The 17,693-nt window shown below is 48.1% G+C and overlaps 1 protein-coding gene across 1 annotated transcript in view; it reads left to right on the top strand.

Moving 5' to 3' along the window:
* Nucleotides 1-17,693, top strand: part of LOC147678625 (CD5 antigen-like) — a 362,152-nt gene that overhangs the window by 340,304 nt on the left and 4,155 nt on the right. The window contains exon 5 of the mRNA XM_086946076.1: nucleotides 12,177-12,209. Coding sequence (XP_086802202.1) covers nucleotides 12,177-12,209 — 33 coding nt within the window. The remainder of the gene's footprint in view (nucleotides 1-12,176; nucleotides 12,210-17,693) is intronic.

Genomic DNA, 17,693 nt, shown 5'->3' with positions numbered 1-17,693 from the left:
TTCGGTGCGGTACGCATCCTTCGATGATGCCGTCGCCATGTTGAATCGCCTGGGGCCCGGAGCGCTGATGGCGAAGTCAGATATCGAGTCAGCGTTCCGGTTGCTCCCGGTACACCCACAGGATCAGCGTCTGTTAGGCTTTGTTTTTCAAGGACGTTACTACATGGATAGATGTATGCCAATGGGTTGCTCCATTTCTTGTGCTTATTTTGAAATGTTCAGTTCTTTTCTGCAATGGGCGTTTACCAGGGCCACTGGCCATACCCAGGTTATGCATTACCTAGACGATTTCTTGTTCTTGGGGGCAGCCGGCGACACTCAGTGTGCGCAGGCGTTATGAGAATTTTGCACTCTCATGGAGCAATTCGGGGTGCCATTGGCACCAGGTAAGACGGTTGGACCATCAACTTCACTCGAGTTTCTAGGCATTGAGCTCGATTCTGTGGAGGGATGTTTCCGTCTGCTGGTGGGGAAGGTAGCGAAGTTCAGGGCTTCCTTGGAATTGTGCATCAGCAAAGAAAAAGTCACGCTTCATCAGCTACAACAAGCGGTGGGCCAGCTTAACTTTGCCCTCCGAGTGATACCAATGGCCCGCCCCTTTTCCCGCTCTATTGCACAAACCATGGTCGGTCTCAAGGAAGGACACCATCGCACGAGACTGTCTGCAGGAGTTCGCCAGGACATGCGCATATGGTGGGCGTTCCTGGCGGATCTCAACGGTCGAGTGGTGTGGAGCAAACCACCAGCGTCCTCGGACGAGCTGGGTTTGTGGACCGACTCGGCGGGGAGCGTGGGTTTTGGCGCCATCTTTGGTAATCGCTGGTCGGCGCAAACATGGCCGACGTGGTCTCACAGGTAACATCGGGTTTCTCGAGTTGTTCCCCATTTTAGTGGCTCTGATGGCGTGGCCGGATGAGTTCAGAGATCGCTCTGTGGTGTTTTGGTCCGACAATATGACTGTTGTTGAATGTATAAATAGTCAGGCAGCGCGCTGCAAGTGGATATTGAGATTACTGAAGGAAATTGTACTAATTTGCATGAGACTGAACGTACAATTTAGGGCGAAGCATGTGCCAGGGGTACTGAACCAGGCGGCTGATGCACTCTCTCGTTCACACATGCAGGCTTTCAGGGGTTATCTACCTTCCGCGGACCTAGCGGCGGCCCCATTTCCCGAAGCACTCTGGTTACTCGGTGCCCCGGATTACAAGACCTCGTGGCAGCAAGCCTAACCCCCAGGACATGGAAGGCATACAAAGGAGCGTTTCGTTCCTATTGTGCATTTTTGGCTCCGGCAGGGGGGGTCAATTGGGGTCAGGAGGAGTATGTCCTGAAGTTTCTTGTAGCACTACACAGTGCAGGCCGATCAGCGGCAACGGCCAATAGGCACCGGGCCGCATTTCATTCATGGCGCAGGCGCATGGCATCGAGGACCCCACATCGTCTTTTTTGGTAAAGAAGGCCCTTCGTGGTTGGCAACGCCTTGAGGGTCGTAGAGTAGACGAAAGGCGCCCGATTGGGTTAGAGAGGTTGTCCCTGCTGATGTCGATACTCCCCACGACATGTTCCTCCCAGTTCGAGGCAGTGCTGTTCCGGGCCGCTTTCGCATTAGCGTTCCATGGGGCTATGCGGGTGAGCGAGCTGGTAGCAAGAAATAAGAAAGATGTAGAGGAAGGCCTGGGTCTGGATCACATTCTGATCAAGGGTGATTCAATGGTGATCACAATAACCAGGTCCAAGACCCACCAGGGTGCTATGGGAGACCGTATTATCGTCCAGCGCATGCGAGGGTCCCCCATGTGCCCAGTGAAGTGCGTTGAGGAATATTTGGCGCGAAGGGCGGATGCATGGGGGGGAAGCTTGCTGAGACACATCGACGCCACCCCACTGACGAGGTTCCAGTTTCAGCGGGTGCTAACGATGGCAATCGCAGCAGCGGGCTTGGACCCGGGCGATTTCGGGACCCATTCCTTTAGAATAGGGGCTGCTACAGAGGCTACAGCCAGGGGTCAGAGTGTTGAGAAGGTGAAACAACTGGGACGATGGTCCTCGAACTGTTATAAAAGGTATGAGCGGTTGCACATGTTGTGAAGCCAATGTCATGCACTCACGCTTCTTGTTTTCTGTTTGCTTTACAGTTTCGCGAGCATACGATGCGGGGCGGACTGTGCAGTCGACCCAGCACCTGGGGACCAGCGGTCAGAGATCACCGGCTGAGGAAAGAGTGGTGTGGGTCGTGGGCCACTCATACGTGAGGCGGTCCGGGGACGTATTCAAAGCAGGTGACGTGATTCATGCAGCTGGGGAATACGGGTACAGGGTGACCTTCCACGGAAGGGGCGGGCTCTGTATTGACCGGTTTCAATGTTTTATTGAGGAACTGTTAGGGCGGACAAGGTCACCGCCGTCTGTAATCATAGTTCATCTGGGAGGCAATGACTTAGTGACACTCGGTCGGCGAGTACTACTCGAGCGAGTCCTATCTACTGTTAGCTGGCTGGCGAGAAGGATCCCTGGGTGCACGATAGCATGGTCCCACATGATTCCCAGGAAGGTGTGGCGGGGGGCCTCTCTGTGTCAGCACTGAACCATTCAGTGAAGAAGGTCAATAACAAACTTGGTAGGTTGTTTCGCTCGGCGCAGTTGCACTGTATTCCGCATGGATGTATTCGGGGGGATCACATGTATCTCGAGGATGGGGTCCATTTGTCCCAGGAGGGGAATATCTTACTCATAGGAGACTTCGTAGCTTGGTTAAGGGGTTTGTAAAAGCATGACCTTTTAGTAGGAGTCTGTGGGGGGGCCGGATAGCCGGTCAACTATCCGGCCTGTGGCGGTAAGGTAATATTCGGTGAGCAGTAATTTCAAGATCCCTAGAGGGGGGGCACCACCCATTATGGTTGGGAGCGCCCGGGGGGAGGCGGCCATTGGCCCCTCAAACGGGGAGGCGGCACCCACTAAGTATGGGGTCGCCTAAGGGAAGGTGGTCATAGGCCCCTTCCAGGGGAGGAGGTGGCTCGATGCCCCTCCTATGAATTTCCCGGGGCCAGGATATCCGCGACGGCGGATATGAGAAGCAGTGTGGGGTGGGAGGGGGGTCCACGCTACCTTCTAGACACCTCACACGAGTCCTCGGACGACCATTAAGATGGCGTCGAGTTAAATAGAGGGCCCCCGCGAAGACAAGGGAAATTGGAGTTGGCACAGAGGTACAGTCCTCTGTGCGCCCGCCCCTCACACCGTGAGGGGGGAGTTCTGGTAGTTGGGATCTGACACCGGTTGCGACCTTGCCGTTGGCCCCGTAATGCTAGGATGTACAATTTTAATTTAGAAAAGTATGCATTGGCAGGATGTTAGACTCGGCTAGGAAAACCTTTGTACTAGAGATTTGTTAAGGTTAGCCAATCAACGTGTCTTCATCATAATGTAATAAATGAAAATTGTACATGATATGAAACTGTTATTTTAATGTTTTAATTTTGTTTCATATTTTAATAAATACGGCCGGGAGGGTAACTCCCTCCCGCCTTCCAAAAGTTCAGAACTGCGTCCGTCTTCCCATCCTTGGGGATTGTGTTGGGAGGGGGTGACAGGCATCCCGGCCATATGGAAAGGGGCGACCACTCGGTCCCCCCGAACGTATGGTCGGGGGCCCGGATCCTCCCGGGAAACCATTTTGTGCGGGGGGCGTGTCACGGCTGGTATGCCCGAAGCGGCGTAGCCGGGGCGCGCCTTTTCCCGCCCAAGAGGGGTTGTCCTAGACACCTACACCGTTGGCCACGCCCCGTAGGCGTACCGGAGGAGGGTACACGCCCTCCCGAAGAGGAATAAAAGGAGCAGCAATCAGAAGAAGCATCCTCTTGTTCCTGTGCTAGGAAGCTGCACCCCTCGTTGCACATGAGCCCTCGACGAAACAAAGAGCAATTTTTGAGACCCACCCACCAGCCCCTTATGGCAAAGTTAGTACTGCAATAAAATGTTGTGCTTTATAAGCATCTCTTTTCTCCTGGTTTAGTCGTTAATAAAAATGTCGATGTTGGTACTGCAATGAGTGATTTGTTCGTAACAATTTTTTCTTCCTTGGTAGAGCGGAGTATAACAGTCTAGTTGAAGGAAGTGTCGAATGTATGAGTAATAAAGGATTGCAGTTAGAGGTTGATTTTTCTTTCTTAGTAGGTAAACAAACGTCGTATTTATTTTGGTCGGGCGGTAAGGTCATGATCGGTGAGCAGTAATTTCAAGATCCCTAGAGGGGGGGCGCCACCCATTATGGATGGGAGCGCCCGGAGGGAGGCGGCCATTGGCCCCTCAAACGGGGAGGCGGAACCCACTAAGTATGGGGTCGCCTAAGGGAAGGTGGTCATAGGCCCCTTCCAGGGGAGGAGGTGGCTCGATGCCCCTCCTATGAATTTCCCGGGGCCAGGATATCCGCGACGGCGGATATGAGAAGCAGTGTGGGGTGGGAGGAGGGTCCACGCTACCTTCTAGACACCTCACACGAGTCCTCGGACGACCATTAAGATGGCGTCGAGTTAAATAGAGGGCCCCAGCGAAGACAAGGGAAATTGGAGATGGCACAGAGGTACAGTCCTCTGTGCGCCCGCCCCTCACACCGTGAGGGGGGAGTTCTGGTAGTTGGGATCTGACACCGGTTGCGACCTTGCCGTTGGCCCCGTAATGCTAGGATGTACAATTTTAATTTAGAAAAGTATGCATTGGCAGGATGTTAGACTCGGCTAGGAAAACCTTTGTACTAGAGATTTGTTAAGGTTAGCCAATCAACGTGTCTTCATCATAATGTAATAAATGAAAATTGTACATGATATGAAACTGTTATTTTAATGTTTTAATTTTGTTTCATATTTTAATAAATACGGCCGGGAGGGTAACTCCCTCCCGCCTTCCAAAAGTTCAGAACTGCGTCCGTCTTCCCATCCTTGGGGATTGTGTTGGGAGGGGGTGACAGGCATCCCGGCCATATGAGTAAGTGTCATGATGCTTTCCCATGAGGACCTGCTTCTCCCACCAGCCCACGTGCAAGCACGCATAGCTGGGAGAGAAGCAGGCCCCCATAGCCACACCCCTTTTCTGCAGATAAGTCTCTTTACCAAAGACAAAGTAGTTGTTATATAAACTCCATGTGAGAAGCTCTATGATCATCTTATTGTGATTGTAACAATTAAGGGGTCTGGTCCCTAGGAAAAATTCAAGTGCCCTCAGTCCTGTACTATGTTCAATACTAGTATATAAGGACTCTATGTCCAGGGCAATGAGTAAAGAGTCATATGTCCAAGGAGTATTCTTTATCTTGCGCAGAAAGTCTCCCGTGTCCTTCACATAGGTGGGCAGATATTTTACCAAACTTTGCAAAAAGTAATCCACATAGATAGCAATGTGTTCCGCCATACTGTCAATTACCGATATGATCGGTCTTCCTGGAACTGGTAAGGTTTCCTTGTGGATCTTAGGGATTAAATATAACCTGGGCATAACTGGATGCTCTACATCTAGGAACTTGAACTCCTGCATAGAGATCAGGCCTTCTCTCTTGATTTTGTAGAACATTTTTTTGAGTGTATCTCTTGCTTTGTCATACTCTTTTACGTTGGTTTTCGGATAACATGTGATATCTGAAAGTTGTCTGGTCGCCTCGTTGATGTAGTCTTTTTGCGGCTAAATCACGATGTTACAACCTTTATCTGAGCTGCAGACAATGTTTTTGTGGTCAGATTTTAATTTGTTCATAAGTGCCCAGTAAACTTTTTCCCTAGTATCTTTCTGTCTTTTCCGATGTTTTATTTGGTAATGTAATTTTTTAAGATCTGCTGTCACCACTTCGTGGAATGAATCGATGGCGTCTCGGGGCATGGTTGGTATGAAATTGGAGGCAGGTTTGAATGGACTGCTGCCTGCTCCTATTTGGTTAATTTCGGCGTCTCTGAGCTCTTGCTGGGTCGATGGATTAGAGTTGATACTATCAGAAGTATCAGTGGTTTCTCCCATTTGCTGCAAAGTAAGTAATGCTCTGGTGTCATGAGCCAACAACGTAGAAGGATTCAGTTCAATATTAGTAGGCTCCGTCTCATTCAGACCTTCCTTAATATTGAAGAACTTACGCAGTTTGAGTTTGCGTATATATTGAAAAACATCTATTCTGGTCTTCGAATAGTTAAAGTCACTTATTGGGCAAAAACTCAACCCCAAGCTAAGCAGTTGTTTTTCTGCCTCTGTAAGCGTCGTGGAGGAGAGATGTATAATTGTCCTGTCATTTAGTTTCTGTTTCGCCAGTGTTGTTTCTTTTTTTTGTTTGAGTTTGTGTTTTTTACGGCGTTCCCTCCTTTGTTGGTTGAGTTTTGCCCTTTTTGTGGCTGCAGCTGTGGCTGCTGCTGACTCCTTGAGCGTAGTGATTGGAGGCGAGCATTGACTAAAAAATCAACTTCCTCTCCTAAATCTAGCCTCGTTGTTGGTTCTCCATATATATATATATATATATATATATATATATATATATATATATATATATATATATAATATATATATATATATATATATAATATATATATATATATATATCCTGTTTTCTTTTCCCGAACTGCTCGGCATATTGTTTGGATTGCTTATATATTTGTGCCCTGAAGAAGGTGACGGCTAGAACCTAGCCCACACCAAAAAACTCATCGGCAATGTGCTGGACAGAAACCATACGGTGGTATAAATACAAGAACAACCAAATACACATTATACCAAGTATATGCCACTCTAAGCATCATCCATTGCCATTAATGTATTGCTGAATACCATTATTTGCAATTTTATTCTCACTTGTTCCTGTTGGGACCTTAAGTAATTATATATTACTGCTTTGACATTATTTGTATTGTTTGACAACCTATGTATGCACATTTGAAACTAAAATATAAAAAAAGATTTTTGTTTGTTGAAATTCTTACATGTTTAGTAAATGGAATATATATTGTCTCTACCATTTTCTTTAGTTTACTATTTGTTATTTACTGTCTCTTTTTGACACATCTCTGACTTTGCTCTCCAGGTTTAGAACCTATCTTCAGTCCACCAGAGACATCTAGAGCTCTAATTTATCCTTAGGCTGGTGATTCTCTTTCCCTTCCTGGGAAGGTTTCTTTTTTGACTTGTAAATGTAATACCCCTGAGCCTGGAGTAGCGGTAATAGCCCCTGCCAGTCTAGGAGTACGTGCCTATCCCCATTCTTGTGTTCTGCATGGAGGGCCACTTCCAACAAATACTATCAATGATACGGAAGAACTTAACAGTATAGAGGAAGTAGATACTAGTTGCCCAAAAAAGGTATGATTTTAATTTCCTGGAACATTGCAGGGCTCGCATCAAAAGCTACGTCCACAGAAAGGTTATCATTTATTGAGGAATCCGATGTTTGTTTATTTCATGAGACTTGGGCCATTGACAGGGTCTTCCACCTAGGCTATTTAAACTTTTCAAAAGCTGCACTAAGAGGCCAGAGGGGTAGATCAGTAGGTAGGCTGACCTGTTGGGTGAGGCAAGTTGAGGGGTTAAGGGTCGATGAGCTATTTATAGAGAGTCCTGACATCATGGCCTTACGGGTTAGCTCCCCAAAAGGTCTCGACCTCACGATATGTAATGTTTATTCCGGGGGTCAGTTGGGTGGTAGGGGTTCTAGTGTTGTCACAATCCTCGAAAGTCATCTGGCTACTGTTGCAGTCACCAGTAATGTGGTCATTGCGGGTGACTTCAACTGTTGCTTTGAACCTCTGGATCACGAGGATGGTAGGCTCAGCGAGGACGAGGACGCACAATGGGGTATGCCCATCTAGACTTACCACCTATAAGAAAGTGGACTGAGGCCGCAATACAAATGAAGGGCCTCTGTCTAGAAAGGGGTTTGAGGGTAGCAAATGGGAGGTTCCAGTCTAATAGGATTGGGGCAAATACATTTGACAAAGGTAGAAATAGTAGTCGTATAGACTACATTCTTATCAATGTTGAATTCTGGCCCACCATTTTAGACATGGAGGTCCGGAGGAGGCCGGAAAGTGACCACAATCCGTTGATTTTAAAAATTAATGATAAAAGCTTCTGCTGCCCAACCCAGGGAGAAGGTGGTTCCGTAATCGATGCAGTCACTGTCACCAATGACCTAAGAAGAGTCCGGTGGACAGGGATTGTCAATAACGAGGAGGATCCAGTGCAGATGAGGGATTTGGTTTCGTGGTCATTGTGCAAACTCACCAATGGTAAATATCAGGAGGAGATAAAAGACATGTTACCGGGTGTGCATGAAGAACTGTTCAAGAACCTGAAAAAGTTCTTCATCAAAAAAGCCCCTGTAGAAAGGTTAGACCTTTGAAGCCAAGCACATGGTACAATAATGCTTGTAGGAAGGCCTATAAAGACCTGGTTAAGGCAATCAGTCTAAGAGATAAGGGTAATAATAAAGAGGCACGAGTACAATATAAAGCAGCACAGAAAAAGGCAAAGAGCGAGTGGGACGAAGAAAGATGGCATAACTTGTTGTTGGCTTGTAATGGGAGGAACATGACCCAATTTTGGTCCCTGGAAAAATGGGGTAATAGTATGCAGTCACCAATTAACCACGTTGAACCAGATAAGTGGGTGACATATTTTGCGGCTCACTGCAGGCTTTCTGATAGTAGCGAGGAGCTCCCCCAGATCACCTTGAACAACGAAGCACTAAACTTTATGAGTAAGGAGGTTGAGTCTGTGCTAAAATCACCCTGAATGGAAGGGCCCCGGGGCCTGTCTGCATTCCAGCAGACTCATTCATAAAAGATAAAGACCTATGGGTTCCACATCTAAAGTTTTTAGCAAACGCTATATCAAATGGCGCCCTGCTACCTGAAACCTGGTCTGGCGCCGAAATATTGCCGATCTACAAGAAGGGGGGGCGTTCTGAACCAGCAAATTATAGACCCATTTGTCTCATTTATGCTGTTCAGAAGATCATAGCAAGGCTAGTGCTTGGGAGAATACAGGGTTGGTTGGCGGATTCCGACATCTTAACTCCACTACAGGCAGGGTTTCGGTCACACACAAGCACCCTCGACCAGGCCTTTAGGTTTGTCCTAATTTATTAGAAGGAGGTGGTCATGGGCGGGGTATGCTTTTTGTGGCATTTGTGGATGTAAAATCCGCATTCGATCTTGTTCCTCGGGTGAAACGGTGGAAGGCGCTTTTGAAAATGGGGATGCCGCCAGGTTTGGTGACAATCTTGGTCAGATTCCATGAATCGACTTGCGCCCAAGTTCGTTGGGGTAAACCGGGCGAGACCACAGAGAGATTTAATGTGTCCAAGGGGGTTCGACAATGGTGTGTACTGGCACCTACCTTGTTTTTACTATTTATAAATGCGGTAGTCCAGTACTTCTCAAATCACCCGACTGATGCACCAATGCTAACAGGTATGAAAGTACCTTAGCTCATGTTCGCGGATGACACCCTGCTTCTATCCAAGATGAGACAGGGGCTGCAGGCGGCACTGTCTCATTTTGAGGTGTATTGCTGTGAACATGAGTTAGTGGTCATCGTAGGGAAAACAAAGTTTATGGTGCTCCATAAAACTAAAACCATACATGCAAGTGTCTACATGGGTGGGGCTTTGTTGGAGCAGACCGAAGCGTTTTCATACCTGGGTGTCACATTTAGCAGCAAATTAAGTTGGAAGCTCCAAATCGAGTTGCTGGCACTAAAACATGTGCAACTAGCCGGCGCCCTCATTAAAGAACACAGGCTTTCCCAGACTAAGCCCATTGCCCCAAACTAAGAATTTATACCACCAAAGTTAGTCCAGCAATATTGTATGGAGTCGAACTATGGGATTTTGGTACTTTATCCCCATTAACTTTAGCCCAAAATAAGTTTGTAAGAGCGATATTCGGCCTCCCGCAATCCTCGCCCCTGCTACCACTCTTCCTTGACCTGGGTTGTCACACCATTGAAGATGAAGCATGCTATAGACCCCTGGCATTCTGGAGGCATCTCTGGATAACTCCGGAACTCTCCTTGTATGCCAAGGCTTTACTGGAAGTGAGGAGTATGATTCGATCATATATGATCCCATGGCTGAATAGCATCAGGACCCTTCTGGCTGAAATGGGGATGAGCAATCTTTGGGATCATCCGGAGGAAGCGGCATTCCCATCAAAAAAGACCTATAGATCAGCATATTGGGAAATGGTCAAAACCAAGAGATACTCTTCCCACATAAGGCAGTCATTGTCAAAGAACTTCCTCAAAATCAAGGATGAGGTTGCAATGGAAGACTATTGGGATCTCATTACTAAGCCATATGATCGAAAACTCTACCACCAGTTCAGAATAGGCACGCTGCCTTTAAGATGCTTCACACGTAAATAGAATCTACCCATGTGTGAGAAGTGTATATTTTGTCAGGACCACATTGAGAGCATAGAACATTTTCTATTTGTCTGTCCTGAATATCACCTGCCTAGGTCAAAATGGCTTAAGCCACTATGCAAGACTATGAACACTAGATCGGCATTGGTTGCAAGCAGAATTTTTAAATCAGACACCACTGCCCTGATAGTGATTGGTGTGACTAAGTTTCTGAGTTGGGCATGGGCAATTCGTAGTAATGGAGGGGGGGGTAAGGGGGGGGGGACTAGTATAAAAAACCTCAGTTGGGCTTCGGCCTATATGTGCCTGAGCTTTGACCCGCCCTGTAACTGAAGGTAGATCATCTATTCCCTTTTAAGTACTCATTATTTGATAATTAAGCCAGCACTGAGTTATTAAACTATTTCAATTATTCATATCACATTTTTAGATGTTGTTTTATTACGTATATACTTTTATTTAATAATACATGTTGATACTTGGTGTAAGAATTTTGTACATTATTTCCCAATCAATTCATGATGTATTTTTATGTTAATTTTAAATTTGGATGTACCTGTCTTTTATGATGAATAAGCGAATAAAGAATTTTTAAACTGACTGACTTGTAAATAAGCCCCTCAGTTTGTTGGTTGACATTATGGCTGAAACATGTCAACCCTCATTGAGGATGTGAGAGTTCATTGGTTTCTCACAACCTATCCACCACTGCTCTTAACCCTTGTCCAATTTGCCACTACTAAAAATATACCACATTGGTGGGTAACCCTAAGTCCGCTTTAATTCACCCGTTTCCACTTGTGAGATAAACACCCTCCCCCCCTTGGCCCCCAAAACCTGCTCCACTGTAATCAGGCATTGAAGCACATGCTTGAAGTGCTAGGTGCCTCGGTGGGACCTCAATGATAAAGCATCCAACCAACTAGGTTGGTGGGATTAGAGATCTTTTAATAAAACCTATGGATGGTGTTTCGCACGGAGGACCTAATTTATAAGGGGTTGATGTAGGGCAGAGCTACACATCTACTTACTACCCCGCACTACTGTGAAAGGGCAGGAATTCATGTGTGGCCTTTCCCCCTGCACTGGTGCATAATTTTCTGCATAGCGCCAGTGTAGGCACCCTTGCAATTTGGTGCAAGGGTGGTCTGCATGCAGGAAAGTTTGTTTTTGTGAAGGTAGGGACGGTTTGGGCGCTCCCCCAGGTTTACGTGATTAGGTAAATCTGAAGCAGCCTTAAACTCCATCGGTGCTGCATAGGAAAGCCCACCACAATGCCCATGGATCACCTCCTTGGCGCAGAGCAAGGCAAAGCAGTGACTTGCGCTGCTTTCTCTTACTCGATATCTGTGAGGCCATGCAAAGTCACTCAGAATTGCTTTGCACGGCCTCATACATATGATTGAGAGGCCTGCATTGCAGGAGCATCAAAAAAAGTGTGGCGCCGGCTTCGTGAACCTCTCATAAAGACATGAGAAGCAAACATGGTAAATGTGGTAATGCCTCCTTGGGGACGGGTGCAGTTGGGTGGACAAGTTATTTTATGTGGGGCCCCTCAGAGAAGTATGCAGGGGGTACATTGGTTTCATTACGCCACTGGATATGTATTCTTCACTTTACGTCTCAGGATGGAGAGGATCGTAATTACAGTAATACCTCCCTGGATGGGAAGCGGTGCAAGGAAGCAAAAGGATACAGCTGATTAATGCATTTATTACCTGCCTACAACCGAGAAATAACCTATACAAATAATATCTGGTTATGTTTCTCTCTTTTCTTTTCAGGGAGTCGTGTTTTTGACCCAACAGCCTTCGCAGGTACAGTTATAAGTTGTTTTGCATCCTTGAATGTATATCTTTAGTCAGTTTCCTGCCTTGTACAGTATGCACAACCATATTCAAAAAGTGTGACTTGTTACACAGAAGACATATATTAGAAACTCTCCCTGTCTAGAGAGACCTGTGTAAAGGTCAGAAGGGTGGGTTGCTACTTTCTCACCAAAGCAACACACACAGTGCCTGCCTTAAAAAGTGTTACTTATCTCAAAAACTAGTTATTTTGGCCTTCCTGTGTGCTGGAGAAAAAACTGCAGATGGGCACTCTTTTAGAATGTGAGATCAAGTGAGACTGTGTGTGCAGCAGTAACAGTGCAAATCCCACAGGCAGCTCTCTCATCCAATCAAGACTCTGTTCTCATTTTGTGAAAAAGCATGTGTAAAGCATCTTGATTGGTCAGAGAGAGCTGGCTCTATGTTCCAAAAATCACTGTGGGCCTGTGCCTGCTCTCCAGCCCAGCTGTCCAAGACCAACGGGTTAGAGATGTTTGAATTGCGCATGTGAGTTTGGCCTATATAAGGTAGTCGGCCAAACCAAAATACGTACTTCAAACTTAAGTGGCCACTCCTCACTGCTGCCAAAAATTGGCAGCAGTGACACACTGGATCTGCCCTCATACTCTGCTTGCTGGCAGAAAGCATGAAAAATTAAATGGTAATAAAATCATTTCATTACTATTTTATTTTTGTCACTGTCTGCCCAGAAGAGTGGGGGGGGGGGGGCAGTGCTCCCCCACTCCCACAGAGGAACTGCTGCTGGTTCCACTGCAATTTCCTCACCATTCATTGCTGCCCCTCACACTAGTACAAGAGTGCCGCTGGGTGTGCCTGGTCTACTCCACTTGCTGCACCATTGAGACCTACGCCTCTGACTGCACTACATAAGTTCAAGACTGTGGCTAGCTGGGCCTGGTGCCACTACACCTGCTGAATCATTGATAGGTTTGCTGCTGCTCACACCTCATTGGTACAGGTGCTGCATCACCACTGGAGCCCGGGGCCACTACAACAGCTGCACCAGTGCTCCTCACTCATCTGAAGAGGGCTGTCCCTCTCTCACAGAGTTAATGTGGGATTCTCCAGTGAGGGACACGTCATTGTTGGGCACTTTTAGGGGCTTATTTTCAGGATTCTTGTGCTGCTGTGCATCACTTTTTCCCATATTACAAGTGACACAGAGATGGTGCAAGGGGCTTGTAAATGATGAATCCCCTTCCGCCACTTTTTGTGGTACAGGAGCCTGAGTGATATTTATCAGGCATCACTACGCCACTTTTTTGGGCCCAATGCTGCCTGATGAATATTGTTCCCTTTAATGCAGCTTTTAGCATTACAGAAGGGTGCAATGGGTGTTGCTGGGCGTGTTCCCAGCAACATCCATGGCATTTTGACAATGCCCCTGATTTAGAAGAATATGATAATTTTGAGGCAGTACCAAAAACTCACGCCTCCCCATGGGAGGTGTAAGGGAGGCAAAAAAAGAAAAATATCTGTATTTCTCCTTTTTAGGTTTCGCCTAGCGGAAGCTGCGCTCTGCGCAGCTTTTCCGCGCAGGCGAAATCCTGTTGAGAACCGTAGTGTGGCTTTTGTTCGGCCCTCGTCCTTGATTGGCTGGCTCCGTAAACGGAGCCTTGCCATTGGACGAGGGGCCTGTCCGTCAATGCCGGACCAGACACGGGGGCGTTCCCGACATTCTTTGGCTTTTGCCGACGTCACGCGACGCCGGGAACGCCCCCGTGTCTGGTCCGGCATTGCCGGCACTTCTACGTCTCTCCTGCCCCGTGTCGCATCTGTCCCCGGAGAAAAGCCGCCACCGAGACTATCATCGGGCTCGGGGCCCGCAACGTTTGTTTCCCCCCTTGGTTTTGGGGTTGCCAGCCTGCCTGCAAGTGCCAAGGTATTGTTGATATCCCCCGCGGTGCGAGCCGCCCCTTCCCGCTGACTCGCACCGCTCTGTGTCTCTCTGCCTGCCTGCAGCTCCGCGCTGCGAGAGCGCTCCAGCCCCTCCCGCTGGAATCCTTTAGCGGTCGGGTCCAGCAGGCTGCAAACGAAGCCCCCGCCCGCGTGACTGAGGCGGCGCTGGGTCCCTGGGTCCCCCTGGATAGCCCTGAGGTCGGTGGTTCCCCCCCGAGTGGGTCCTGTAGACCAGGGGGGCCATCCGCTCTACAAGACCCGACCGGGCCGATCGCGTCTCACGCGGGAAGCGTGAGACTTGTTTTATGTCTGACGGGCTTGTTCACGATCGTCAAATACAAAATCTGCGTCTACAGGTTTATGCTCAGTTATTGAATGAACCCTCCCAGTTGACTCTATAATCTCAGTCTGGGTCATATTACCATTTAAAAATGGCGATAGTTTTTTTAGTTTACCATCCCATGTCAATGTGGCGTCTGCGCTCGTTTGTGGCCATGTTGAAACAGGGTTATTTTCGTTACTATTTAGGAGAAGAGAAAGATTGTGGAGAAAATCGGAAGCCGTTTTCAATGTCTACGTGGCGCATGCGCTCTCAAGAGACGTCGGAATGGGGAGGTTACAATTTTTATTTATGTGGGTCCCAAGATGGCGGCAGAGGCAATGCTGCGCCCTCGTCGGGACACGAGGTGGACGAAAGACGTCAGGGCCCGCTGCAGCAGCTCGAGGCACCCCAGCGCCAGGTCGACATAGGCTTGACAACACTATCAGCAAAGGAGGCACCGCAAGAGGCGTCGCAGCAGCAGCGTGGACTAGAAGCACGTCCATGCCAAGTGCAGCATACACGAGGTGGACGAAAGACGTCAGGGCCCGCTGCAGCAGCTCGAGGCACCCCAGCGCCAGGTCGACATAGGCTTGACAACACTATCAGCAAAGGAGGCACCGCAAGAGGCGTCGCAGCAGCAGCGTGGACTAGAAGCACGTCAATGCCAAGTGCAGCATGAGCCCTGTGTGACGTTAACCCCGCAGCGAGAGACAGAATCACGTCACAGCGAACAACCACGGCCTAACCTTGACTCCGAGACACGTCACAATGATCAACGACAGCCACAGCCCGAGTCTGACACACGTCACAGTGAACCTCAAAGGCTACCACAGCGCGAGTCAGAGACGCGTCACAATGAGCAGCACTTGACACAGGTACGCGAACAGGAGGTACGTCCATTGATACATCTGTCACTCTCTCCTCCCACCCAGCCATCCCTAGCTCCATCCACCCACTCATCTGTGTCTGTCCCTCTGTCCACCCTTCTCTCATCCACCCCTTCAATCTAAACTCTTTCCATTTGTCCCTTGTCCGTCGATCCATCCTTCTCTCCATCCACCTACCCCCCTCACCTCTTATCATCCTCTCCGTCCATGCTTCCCTCCATCCACCTACCCTTTTACCTCTTATCCTCCTCTACATCCATGCTTCCCTGCATCCACCTACCCCTCTACATCTCATCCTCCTCTCTGTTCATTCTGAGGTACTACTTATCTATGTTGGAATATAATGTGAATTACATGTGCCCCGTAGTGCTTTACAGGCCACTGCAGTGGGTTCTTGTGCTTCTAAGCGCCGAATTATAAGTGACCACAAGTGTGCCAGGCTGCTGTGCCGTGGAGCGCGCTTTTTAGTGTTTGAGCATGCGCAGCGGCAGGGTGTCTGCAGGTGCAGCGAAGGGCACCCGAAGCTATGTACGCGGCAGAGATTCACTGCACGACGTTAGGTAGAGAACGCACATTTGTGGCGTGTTTGTGTAACTGTGAGTGCTGGTGTGCACAGGGGTATTTGTGTCTTTGTGTGTTTGCCGGCGTGTATGTGCCTGAGTATTGGCTGTGTCCACATGTTGGTTTTTAGTGTGTGAGTTCGCGTGTTCCGGTCTCTGTGTGCCATGCCCCTGAGTTTACGTGTATTTTTAAGTCGGTGTATGCACCTGTTTGCGTGACTGTGTGCAGAGGGGTATCTGTATCAGTCGGAGAGTGTGTGACTCTGTATTCAACTGAGTGCGAGTGAGGGCTTTTTGTGTGTGGGATTGGGTATTGCGGTGTCTGTATGCCACTTACCTTATTTTCGGTGCATTTTATGTCGGTGTGTTTGTGTGTGACAGCGTGAGTCTGTGTATTCTTCGAGGGCGAGTCGGTGTGGTTCGTCCGGGTGTCCCGTGCGCGTGTATATGTTTGGGGCAGCGTCTGTTTGTGAGTGTGTCTGGATTGCTCTTTGTGTGCAGGTGTCGGTGCACCTGTCCTGTGTGCACTTCTGTCTGCATGACTCTTTGTATATGTGGTGTATGTTTCGTTTCAAATGTGATGCCCTTGACCGTCCAACTAGCTACAGCAACAATGTGACGCCACAGTGTGACAGCTCCCTGCTTGTAGTGATGTTGTAGTACAATAACCCAGACACACGCCTTTAAACTGCAGCACAACCCTCTTTAATTACCATCTGCTCTAGCAATCTTTCCTTTTGCAACAGGAAGTACACAACTTAATGTAAGCCCGAAACTGCTGTCATTCTTTCCTAAATCTGCTGTAATTTTTTTTCTGAGTAACATGCAATGCTGCTTTCATGGAAGAAACGCTGTTCGCTTCGGAGCGAACAGATCTGGGTGCAGCGTTTGTTTAATATTACCCCAGTCACCCAGCCATGATAGTAAGGACTGCATATTCGTCCTAATTGTAGACTTTGTTGTGCCCATGGAAGGCATGCGTATTTATTCTGGGATTTAACATTGCATTGTAAAGTTTCTTATTTGATCAGTTCTGGTGTATATTCTGGGTTAAAACTTTGGCTGGGTCATTTTGGTGTGCTCAAAATTTGATTGCTTCCCAGGAGTGATTCTCGGATTTTAGATTTGGTGCGTGGATGCTTAGAGTGGGTAGAACAAGGTGTGTGGCTGGTCTCGGTGAGGGCTGCTACGCCTACGTCTTAGGTGTGGAGAGTTGGTGTGCGAATGCGCAGCGTGGAGGCCCACTCTGCAGGGGAGCTCAGCGTGACTGGTTTTACAGGGATGAACTGGGGCAGGGGTGAGACCCTCCAGGTCTTTGTTTGAGATGCTCATTCTATTTCTCTTTCATCCAGTCCAGTCTTGTTCTTTGCATTCTCGGGCTTATAATGAGAAAATCAGTTACAAGACCCAGAATACAAATAAAATAACTTAGTTAAAATGAACCACTTACACGAGGCAGAAGGGACCTTGAGCGATCTGGTTTTGCAGATTGCTGCTCTGTTTGGTGCAAGGTAGGTAAGGGGAGCAGAATCTTGGCAGTTCGACAGGAGTGTCAGGGAGGACACTGGAAGGAGGAAGGTCTTTGGATGACTCGGCAGAAAACTTTAGCATGACCATGTGAAACCATTCCATAGGAATGTCATTCATTTAATTGAGTTTTGTGCAAAGTGCACTTGTTACACAGTGCATCAGTGTATATCGAACCATCCTTTGTAATGGTTTCTACAAGGCATGACACGCTTGTTAATTCTGCTGTGGTCTCCTCTCAGGCTGCCTCTATCCT

The sequence above is a fragment of the Lissotriton vulgaris genome, chromosome 12 (genome assembly GCF_964263255.1).
Source record: "Lissotriton vulgaris chromosome 12, aLisVul1.2, whole genome shotgun sequence".
NCBI lineage: Eukaryota > Metazoa > Chordata > Amphibia > Caudata > Salamandridae > Lissotriton > Lissotriton vulgaris.
The sequence above is the reverse complement of the archived record's forward strand: the minus strand, read 5'-3'. Positions and strand labels throughout refer to the sequence as shown.